General features: G+C 38.0%; 1 protein-coding gene across 1 annotated transcript in view; it reads left to right on the forward strand.

Annotated features, from left to right (window-relative positions):
• IL1RAPL1 (interleukin 1 receptor accessory protein like 1) overlaps positions 1-12,038 on the forward strand; it is a 1,400,814-nt gene that overhangs the window by 735,555 nt on the left and 653,221 nt on the right. The window contains exon 3 of the mRNA XM_051827650.3: positions 8,306-8,585. Coding sequence (XP_051683610.1) covers positions 8,306-8,585 — 280 coding nt within the window. The remainder of the gene's footprint in view (positions 1-8,305; positions 8,586-12,038) is intronic.

Genomic DNA, 12,038 nt, shown 5'->3' on the forward strand with positions numbered 1-12,038 from the left:
ATAACAGCTAAACAAGGTTTGCACTGATCTGGAGATGACCTATCCTGGGAGTCTCATAAAGGACAACTTCCAGGCTTTTTCAGACAAGAGGTCTTCTAGAAATGGGATTACTGATAACTAGCATAGCTCTTTGAATAACATCAGTTCTTACTGCCTACACAGATCTTTCCAAAATATTTGAAACAGCACTTCCAAAATTGTTACCCTGCATGTTTTTATTTTTAGCAATCATATGTACATTTATTCTTTGTGTAATATACCTCCCTTGAACACTATGTTACCCAGTTTATCTGACAGTTATTATATTTTTAAGTTTTTGTTCATTTTTCCTTTTTACTAATTTTAAATCTCAAAAACAAAAGTTGTGAGGTAGTACTTCAACAAGTTCCCACGTACTCTTCAACCCATTAAGGTGAAAATCTAAAAACATTCCATTCCAGATAAACATTATCCAACTCTTCTTTTGTAGAGTTGGGAACCAAGTGTTTTGTGAACCCAATCATAATAGGAAGGTTAGCTTTTCTCATAGTTTACTGCTATCATTGCTGCTGATAATTTAGGGGCATCTCTGTTTTTTTTTTTTTCTCAGAAGAAAGCCAACATTGTCAACTTTGAGTTACAGAGTTCCTATTTGAAAAGAATAGCAACCAGTGCAGATAGAGTGCAGAACTCAAAATCTAGCCTCAGCCTTTTGTTCAGTATCTGCTATTTTATGTGCATGATCTGTACTCCCTAGCTACTACCATCTCTCAAGTTTTGTATTTCCAAGCACACTGGGAGTAGAATCAAATAATGCCAATATGCACCTATTCATCTATTCATTTATTTGGGGTTAATTAAATTTAAAGAGAGGGAGGAAGAGAGGGGTGTGGGAGAGAGAGGGAGAGAGAGAGTATAAAATGTTTTAAAATCTGTGTTGAATCTTTTATTTTCTACATTTCCATTGCCTGAAACTTTGAATGAGATTATAAAATCATTTCAAAGACACCAGCACTTGATAGATATGGTGCTGCTGGCTGTCTGGTCAACTGAGAAATAGATTGCCGTCTATGACGGAAGACTTGAGTTCCATAGTGAGCAAGCACTCTTCTTGGACCTCATTGCTTGAATTCAATTACCCGCTTTTGCCCATTTTACCTCCTAAATCTCAAACCTATTGCATTTGCTCCTTCTTTACTACCACTGACTGTCTTCAGACCTGGAACATCACTCTCCTGGCTGAAACCCTATATTTTGTGTCAATACCTAAATCTGCTGCCTCCACCCCTCCCCCATTGAGACTCTTCAACATTTCCCCATTACTGCTACAGTCAAAGCCAAACATTACTTTACATCTCAAAAGAATCACTACCATCTTTCTTTGCCCTCTTCTTTCCCTTTGTCTCTTGCTGCTTACTGCTTTAAACTTGCTACTACAATAGAAAGTCATTTGTAATTCTTACAAAACTGTGCTACCTCTTTTTTGTATGCCTTTGCTTTTGAATTCACCCCCAAATCAATATCAGTCTGCCTGTTCTTTGTCTAGCTAACGTCTTAGATTTTGACAGGCATCACAGACATTTCCCCCTCACAGAACACATTTCAAACCAGCCCTCTGCGTTTCTTTGTTGTGCATTTTTATGTTGTGCTTTTCATTTCTGTCTCTCCCTCTCTGATTGGGCTGTGAGTTCCTTGGAAACAAGGGTTGTGTTTTGTATGACCTGATATCTTCAGCCTCTAGGACAGAAATCCAGATGAAGCTGGCTCTCTCTACATGAATATTCAAATTTGTATTAGATCCTCTTTCCAGAACTGAGCCCAAGACAGAGTTTGGGATACACATACTTGATGGAGGGAGTCCCCTCTAGGGAAAATCTGCAAGGCTAGGAGAGAAGCAGTGCAGAAAAGTGGGAAAAGTTGAATAAGGAGCAAGTCTCAGGTACACCCTTGGCTTGGGGTGATCCTTAAGGAGCTCTTGAGTCAGATTGCCTCATGGAGTTGTCCCCATTGAGGCAGAATCACTGGTCTTTTCTACACCCACATTAATCAGTAGATAGTGGGCCATAGCAGTGGGAATGGAAACTTCCAAGTAGTGTGGCTTTTGTCAATTCAAGAGTAAATTTTTTAAAATTTTGCTTAAGGAATATAACTTAATGCATTTAATATTTACAGATTTGGGAACATGATGCTTCTTCCCCCCTTACCTCCCTCCCACCCATACTCTCACCTTTCTTCCTCCTCCCTCTTCCTTTCCTATTCTTATTTTTTTTTACCAAGATCAATTTTCAGTTAATTTTTATACTCATAAGATTAACCTCTCACTAAGTAAAGAGCTCACCAATTAGTTTGAAGAAAAAAAGAAGTAAAGAACAAAAACAAACAACAAAAACATTGTTCTTTGACAGTCAAGGCGAGGACTATTCAAAATCATCACATCTCAGTGTCAGATTCACTCCTGTAGATTACATTTTAAATACTCAGTTACAACAGATCAGAGAGAACATATGGTATTTGTGACTGGCTTATTTCACTAAGTATAATGGTTTCCAGTTGGATCCATTTTGTTGCAAATGACACAATTTCATTTATTTTACCACTGTGTAGTATTCTATAGTATATATGTACCATACTTTCTTTATCCACGCTTCAGTTGATGGACATCTGGGTTGATTCCATATCTCAGCTATTGTAAATTGAGCAGAAATGAACAGAGAGGTACAGATCATTCTTCAATATGCTGATTTCTTTTCCTTTGGATAAATGCCCAGGAATTGGATGGCTGGGTCATATGCTAGGTTTGTATTCAGCTTTCTGGGATATCTCCATCTGTCTTCCACAGTGGCTGCACTAGGTTACGTTCTCACCAACAGTGAATTAAGGTACCCTTCCACCCACATTCTTGCCAGCATTTCTTATTTGTTGTTTTCTGTATGTGAGCCATTCTAACCGGGATGAGGTGAAACCTAATTGTGGTTTTGATTTGCATTTCCCTGACGGCTAGTGACCATGAGCATTTTTTTCATGTCTCTATTGTGCATTTGAATTTCCTCTCTTGAAAAATGTAACTATGAACTGTTAGTCTTCAACACTCAAATTAAATGGAGAAGGAATACATCAGCTTAGCAAAGAGGACCATGGTGGAGCATCTTCTACATTATCATACATGTCTTAATTATTTTATCATTATTTCAATATCCCGCCCCAAGTACATACTTAAAACTAATATAATTTTTCTTTTAAAAGTCGAGTCTCACATTTTCATATTAGGATGCAAGATGTATAAGCCCCATGATTAGACAATTTTTAAGACTTCAACCTTCAAGCTCGTTACCATGGAAATATTCTGAGCTCTTACATATGTAGTACTAGTGACTTAATTAAAAATATTTTCTCTAATCTCATTTGAATATATTGACATTATCCAGTGTATGTAGTTTTTGTTCACAAAATGGTACAACAGCATGAGCTCCTTATAAAAGAAGTAGTTCTAATTCCTAACTCTACCACTGTCTTCAAATAAGCTCCTGGTACATTCTGGAGAGTAGCAAAAATTAATGAAAATATAATGCTTCCTCTTTCCACTTCCCAGTGTAATTTTATGCCTTCTTAAGCTATCATTGGATGTGAAGGAATATGTACTATGCAAGAGTATTGAATTGGAGTATTTTTGTGGAACCCTCCCATCAGAGAAAGACAGTACCAATGCTTCAAATTCAGAAAGGCTTTAAAGACAGTTTTTATTGTAAAAGAGAGAAAAATATATTAAAAGCTACTGGTCAACACAGTTACTGGAAGATAATTTTGAATAATAATATTAATATCAAAAGTTACCTGCTAACTTGCAACAATGATTATGGGCTTGAACTTAAGGAAAAACTGAATGTATCGGTTGCAGTTCTGGTAATCAAGGGTTAGGTTTTAAGTTAGCACATATCCTTTTAAGAGTTGAGATATCCAGCAAAGCAAGGTTAACACAAAGTTAAAAGTACTTTGTGGTTATATAAGAAAAATGTCTTCATTCATTGGGAGATGCACATAGAAGTATTTAGAGGTAAAATGTTGTAATGTCTCAAAATTATTTCCTGCTGCTTTAGGAAACAAATTGTGACTCACATATATACACAGTGAGACAGACAGCATGCTTGCAATGAGAGGAAACATCAACAAACGGGACAATCACTTGCCTTTTTTCATTAAATAGACCGCTTGATTCTAACTATTCTAACTCCATCTGTTTCATAGTGAAATGAACACAGAGTATCTCCACTGTCCAAGGCGCTTATTACTTTACTTCACCTCTGGTTTTCCCTTGGTTATGCGACTTTGCCATTTGAAATGCCTTTTCTTACTGACAGCTAAGTTCTGAATAACTCTACTCTTCAAGAATATATATGGTTCTTCCAACATTGTTCTCAGTAAGCATATTCTGAAAGTATGTATTAATAACTGTATCTATTCCCAACACAACTCTCCTTCAGTTCCCTTAATATATTTTGTCTCTATCTTTTTAGGACTTTCTACACTAAATCTTTTTTGCCTTTTCCTTCAAGCATCTTGCCTTATCTTATAAATGTGAGACTTTGACTAATCTCATCTTACTCTTTATACTACTACCTAGAAGGTGTTTTAAACATTTTAAAAATAATTTAATATGAAATACCATTTAAAAAAAGATTTACCTGAGAAGTAGAGTTACAGACAGAGAGAGGGGCTTACATCTGCTGGTTCACTCCCCAAATGCCAGCAACTGCTGGAGCTGAGCTGATCTGAAGCCAGGAACAGGAGCTTCTTCCCAGTCTCCCACATGGGTGTAGAGGTCCGAGCAGTTGGGCTGTCTTCCACTGCTTTCCCAGGTGCATTAGCTGGATCAGAAGTGGAGCAGCCAGGACCCAAACTGGTGCCCATATGGGATGCTGGCGCCAAAGGCAGATGCTTAACCTACCACACCACAGCACCAGCCCCTGTTTCAACCTTTTACAAAGACAGTGATAGCCTCTGTGACAGATAGCCTCAGTTATAATAATTTGATTCTAGAATTGTATTGTAATTCATATAGTGGTAAAGCATGATAATTCTATGCTTATCCCCCAAATTATAATTATTTAAAATAAAATCTCACTTAGGGTTCAATTCATGCAATGGAACAAATGTGCAAAACTGTGCCACTAAAAATCACATGCAGTTGTATAATGGACAACTCTATGGTGTTCTTTCATCTCATTTAATGTGGTATGCTAGCTCTATATCAGTCTTTAACAAGAATGGTAGCGATGATTGGACATTGGTGATATCCACTAAGCTTCTAGCATATTGTTAAGATAATAGCTTAATAGAGCCCTTTCATAAAAATCTTAGACATGAATTTGGTAATTGAAATTGACTAAATCAAAGAGTGTGTGAAATTGACGTGTTTAGTAAGAAATAGAAATTGTGATGATAGGAAGAATGAATTCTTAGACATAGCTGAGTGATAATCCCAACACTTAAAATTACTTGGCATGAAGTTTCTTCAGCTATATAGGTTGATCATGAATTCATTTGCTTATTCATACATTCATTCATTCATTTAGGAAGTAATGTGTTGCATTGGTTAGAAGACACAGTTCTAGGCACCAGTGCTAAAGAAATGAGTGAGAATACAGACCTCAAGGGGGTTACAATCTATTGGGAAAACAGAAAGCACACGGACAAGTGTTTACATAATATAACATCAAATAACAGTGCATCCTATGAAAAATGTTAAAGCGAAGTCTGGATCAAGTGAACAGGATGGGCAGGAAGTGTTTCATACAGGTCAGTCAGAAAAGGCCTTTCTGAGGAAATGAGATTGGGAGGGGAGGAGAGAGGATGCCCTGCATGCATAGTGAAAAAACCGTTCCGGGGAGGGGGAACAGCAAGGTCAAAAGCCACAGTGGGTGCTTCTGTGGGGTTAAATGAAAATCTTAAACTTACTAGTGCATAATGAAGTATTTATTAGGTGTTAGGTATTATTTTAAAATAACAAATGTAGATAATTCCATATTATTTTGAGTCTTCTTTGCTCTAAGATACACCTTTCTTTTCACATGGATCATTTTCACTTTCCTGAATTAGAGGCATACACACACGCACACTCGCACACTCACCCTGTTCTCAGAGCTTTTAGGTTACCCTCGTTTTAATTTGCAATGAGTTAAACTTTGCTTACAATACTCAGTTGTTACTGCTGCTAGAGATCCTCTTTCTTGGTCCTATTGTGCTTAACAGTTGCAGACTTTGAGCAAACTAATTATCTTGCTAACTGCTGGTCAGCTGCCCTCTCTAAGCAGGAAATCCACAACTTCTCTGTGATGATGATAATGTTGATTTTCCTACCCTCTGGGCACCTATTGTTTTGCATGCACATGCAGAGAGGAGTGATTAAAAAAAATGTCAAGATTCCATTTGGAAGGTGATGCTTCAAGGAAATTCAGGAAGCCCAATCACACCTCACCCTTACAATCCCCCATTTCCCACCATGTTTCCCCCTTTACACTCCCCCTGATGCTTCTGAAATGAGAACAAAGTGACTGTTTACCTTTGTCTGTGGTTGTGAAACCTCTGGCTGAGCTCACTTACTTTTCTTTCTTTCCATATTATTTGACTGTAAAATGCTTATTCTTGATATCTTCAGACTGGGTCAAATCAGAGAGAAAAACCACACAGTAATTTGAACATATAAAGTTTATTTGAAAATATTAAATGTAACAGGAGATCAGAGCAGTGAAGGGATTACCTAGCATGAAAGAACGATGCGTTGGTCTTCTTGGGCTGCTGTAACAAAATACCATAGATAGTGTGAGGAGTCAGATGGCTCAATAGATAGGAATTCCCAATGGGATTTGGGGTGTGAAATATTTGCAAGAACAAACGGGCTGCCCTCCTTCTTGGAATCTCCACATTTACCAAGAGAATAGCAAGGGAACTCCTCCTGAGCTCACAGCTTATTGTGAAAAAAAGTTAGCTACCCCACCCTTAGCAGGCCAGACTGGATGGAGAATTATAAATGAAGTCTTTTGCTGGTTTTTGTCCCTGCCTGGTAACTGAAGGTCACTCTGGTTGTCAAGTATTTTTTTTTACTTCGAGAAATTGTACTTACAAAGCCCATTGCCACCAGGCCCTTTGGGTTTATTTCTCTCTTGGAAGTCCCCTCCATGCCCCTCTGGTCGGAGGTCCTTGATTCTAAATCCCTTTGGCATCCACTTGGAACAATAATTTCTCTGCCACTGTTTTCCCCTAACAGTGGGATGGCTTACACAGTTGGTATTTATTTCTTACACTTCTTGTATCTGGGAAGTCCAAGACCAAGGTGCCAGTCCATTCAGTTTCTGGTAAGGGCTCTCTTCTTGGCTTACACATAGCTACCTCCTTGTTGTGTGCTCACAGAACCTCTTTGTGAGTATGGGGGGGGGGGGAGAAAGCTAGCTCTCTGGTTTCTCTTATAAGGACATTAGCGCCAGTAGGAGAGCCCCATCTCTCATTACTTCATCCATTCCTGACTACCTACCAAAGACTCCATCTTCAAAAACCATCACACTGGAGGGGGTGACACAAATATTCTGTCCGTGACAAGGACAACCATAAAGAGTAAACGATTGGCTGCAGTTTCCCGCATGGTGGAGCTGCGTAACCAAGACAAAGTTCCCATCCTTCCCTCCTCATACCACAGAGATCTAAAGCTTATTGCGTGGCCCAGCCATGGCTGCCTGAATGGCAGAGTTGCTGTAGTGGCGGATCCTGTTTTCAATCTGCCCTCTGGAGGTTCACAGGGACCTACCCTCGTAGTTACCTGGGCAAGCTTTCCTTGGGAAGGTGTCTCACCAAGGGCGCCACTCAAAAGCCATGCCTCTGACCTCCACGCACTGCAGGAGCCAGGTGCGAGAGAAGCCTCGCCCCTGCAAACATCTGCCAAGCAAGCACACCATGAAGCAAACCCTTTCCTCCGGAAATGTCCACCACCCTCTACTCACACAGCTTCGGGGCCGACTAGCAAAGGAACAACACTTCCAAGACACAAATTTAAGGCAAAAATGTATATTGAGAGGCAGTAAATCAATAACCAGCACCCTGATACAGACCAAGAATAAATACCAGCTGAAGCAGGCGCAATGAGGAATACATTGTTATCAGGGTAAATAAACTACTTTTCAATGTCACTCTCAGTTTTAGTCATGGCTGCATCCTCTGTGCCTAGAGTAGGAATTTGATTCCAATATCGATGCACAGCAAATATTTGTTGAGTGAATAAATGAATGAACTGATGGCTTAACTTGTTCCCTAATGTTTCTCTCTTTCTTTTTTATTATAGCTGATGGATGCACTGATTGGTCTGTTGATATCAAGAAATACCAGGTTTTGGTGGGAGAGCCTGTTCGAATCAAATGTGCGCTCTTCTATGGTTATATCAGAGCAAATTACTCCCTTGCCCAAAGTGCTGGACTCAGTTTGATGTGGTACAAGAGCTCTGGTCCTGGAGACTTTGAAGAGCCAATAGCTTTTGATGGAAGTAGAATGAGCAAAGAAGAAGATTCCATTTGGTTCCGACCAACATTGCTGCAGGACAGCGGCCTCTACGCCTGTGTCATCAGGTATCCTTTCAATTTTCTTACTGCTTGATCAGTGAAACCACATACTACTTTCTCATACTTGAGCTTTGCGGCCATGTATTTCACCGAAAGGTATTGTCTCTGTGTATGCTCCTGCTTTCTAAGATCGCAAATCTAAAATCATAAAAAGATGAGATTGGAATTTATATTGAGACATTATTTCTAGCTTACAGAGAAAAGAGATACCATCTGGGTATCTACTTATGTTGCCAGAAATTACTAAAGACTACGAAATAAAATTTATAGAGGAGGTGAAATGTTGCAAATAAAATGTAAGCAAAGACTTGCAGAAGGAATGCATAGTTTATTGCTAAATGAATTGTAACATTTTGTTATTGCCCTTCACAGAGAGACAGAGCCCAGATACTTCTGGCTCACACACATCTGCAAAGATGATTTAGGTAGTGTGTATGTGCACAGGAAGAGGAGGGCAGCATTTCCATGTTAGGGAATACAAAGTCATTTTCCAGATCATTTTGTTAACTAAAATTTCTGGGTCAGTACAAAAATTTTCCTGTCTTTCAGGGCCAATACCAAAATTAATAACAAAGTCTCTGCCATTATCCCCAGGGAAACTCATCACACATATACAGCATCTTGGTCAGCTTGCTGCAGAGACGTATCTAGTTTGTGTAATGATAATACATTGAAAGGGTATCCATGTAACACATTAGCAGTTAAAATCTCAGTTTAAGTGTTTAGCCCTTCATGGACTGTGAATCACACCTTGCATGAAGGACTGTGGATGTCGTTAGACTATTAGAACATTAACAAAGCTAGGCATAGGCATATAAAGTATATTTGGCATCCTGTGTTTTAGTTTATTCTGAGAAATAAAATTTAAAGCAATTGTTTCTTGACTTGCAGAAGGTCTCAGAATCATATAGTGTTTATTTCAAAGAAAACTTTAACTTCTACTTTTTAAATTTTGATCAGCACCTGTCACTCCCCTGTGATAAGGATCATGCCTCTCCCACTATTACCATAACAATTGCTTTAATGCTAACCAGTGTCTACAGGTGTGCTAGAACATCAAAGTACGTCAAGGTCACATAAGAGTCAAACAGAAATGTATCTTCCTTACATTGAGGACATATATTATAACTTAGAGTTAATGTTGAAAAATATAAATGAATTGGCAACTGTTGTTCTTTCTCATGGAGTCAACCAATGTTTTTGTATTCAAATATAACTCTTAGCCACCATATAAATTTTTAGGGGCATTTATAAATAATTGTCATATAGTACAGTTAAAGGATGTTGTTTGTACCAGCTATTCTCACTGGACTCAATAGTAAATTCATTTTAATTTTATATCTTTTGAATTTCTTTAAACAGTTACTTCTGATTGTTCATGCATGTGTAGAGGTGATTCTTGGATGTAAGCAGTGTGTGTCCTCATTTATGTGAGATTAGAATTGAGTTAAATGTCTATAGTCTAACACTTGATTTCATTACTTACTGTTGATGGGAAAATATTGATGTTTTCACATTAGTAATCAAAACTTTGAAAGCACTGAGTTTACATGATTTTGATGTGTTTAAATATACTCTGTGATCCAGTACTCTGAGAAACGACATTAAAATGCCCCCATATTTATAGTTGCAGTAATGAATGGAAGGTTGAAAAGTTTCCAAAACAATGGTATTTACCATATGTTCCTATGTCTACATTGTAATGGAAAACGAACCATAAAGGTAAACAACTTAGAGGTTAATGTGTGCCAAGTGGCATTCTAGGAAAAGTGATAAACAGCGGAAGAGATACTATTCTATTGAAATTCAAACATGCCAGCTGATGTGAAGCTTGTGTTGCTATTCCTTCCTTTCACAATTTGGAAAGGGGTACTCAAAATCTTCATAAACAACACTTGAATTAGCATGACTTGGTGTTGATATGAGAAAGCCCAAGGGTTGGTAGTTGAGCAACTGACATTTTGGCACATTGTTAGCTATCAGGCCACAAAACTGTCACTGTTAGTTTTTAAATAATCCATTTTCAAAGAATTTTAAAAACTTGACAATATTCACTCCTGTTCAAAGATTCTAGTCTTTCTGTTAAGTGTTCTGGGTATTAATATCAAGGTAATGGTTTTACAAACCATCTATTTACAATTAATTTTATACCTTAAACTGTGTAATTAAATGGCATAAATAATGGAAACACCTAAAATTATTATCATTATAATGAGCAAGAGATTTTCTAACCCCTTCCATTAATATCTATTTTGTACAGAGTAATACCATATAAATTTTTTTTAAAAAATCTGTTTATTTGAAAGGCAGAGTTAGAGAGAGAAAGAGAGAGAAAGACAAGGAGACACAGAGAGATCTTCCATGAGCTAGTTCCTCAAATGGCTATAATGGCCAAGGCTGGAACAAGTGGGAGCCAGGAGCCAGGAGCCAGGAGCCTCTTCTAAGTCTCCCAAGTGGGTACAGGAGCCCAAGGAATTGAGCCATCTTCTGCTGCTTTCTCAGGTGCATTGGCAGGGAGCTGGATTGCATATGAAGCAGCTGGGATGTGAACTGGCACCCGTATGGGTTGCCTGAAACTTGAGGCCATGGCTTAACCTGCTGTGCCATAGCGCTGGCCCTACCATATATTTCTTTAGTACATAGTACTTGGCTTTTTGCTTAGTTCTCTCCTTGAATTTTTATTTTGTTGGTATTTTTGAATGAAAAGTTGAATGAAGGAGAGTTTTTAAAATTTTTGTTGCTTTTGTTTTATTGCCACTATCTGAACAAGTTTATTTTACTTAAAAATAAAATAAAACTTGCCTGTACTCTCAAATTCCAGCTTTCTATTTCCCCTTCCCAGAGTCACTACCTCTTAGAAGTCTCATATGCAGAGCTAGCTCATGGGTTTGCAAATATCTCAGTGCCCTGAAGGGAGGCATGCTACGTTGTTTGCCACCCTATTTTTTATTAAAATTTTATTTTTGAGATAATTACAGATTAATATTCAATTGCAGGAAATAATATAAATACAACCCCTGTACCCTTTGCCTGGCTTCACTCAATGGTAGCATTTTTCAAAAACCATAGTTTTTCTTTTTTTTCATATTTTATAGTTTGTTTCTTTTTTTAACTTTTATTTAATAAATATAAATTTCCAAAGTACAGCTTTTGGATTATAGCGGCTTTTCCCCCCATAACCTCCCTCCCACCTGCAGCCATCCCATCTCCCGCTCCCTCTCCCATCCCATTCACATCAAGATTCATTTTCAATTATCTTTATATACAGAAGATCAATTTAGTATATATTAAGTAAAGATTTCAACAGTGTGCACCCACACAGAAACACAGAGTATAAAGTACTGTTTGAGTACTAGTTATACCATTAATTCACATTGTACAACACATTAAGGACAGAGATCCTACATGGGGAGCAGGTGCACAGTGACTCCTGTTGTTGATTTAACAATTAACACTCTT

Source organism: Oryctolagus cuniculus, chromosome X (assembly GCF_051225735.1).
Source record: "Oryctolagus cuniculus isolate XC-2025 breed Fujian yellow rabbit chromosome X, ASM5122573v1, whole genome shotgun sequence".
Taxonomy (NCBI): Eukaryota; Metazoa; Chordata; class Mammalia; order Lagomorpha; family Leporidae; genus Oryctolagus; species Oryctolagus cuniculus.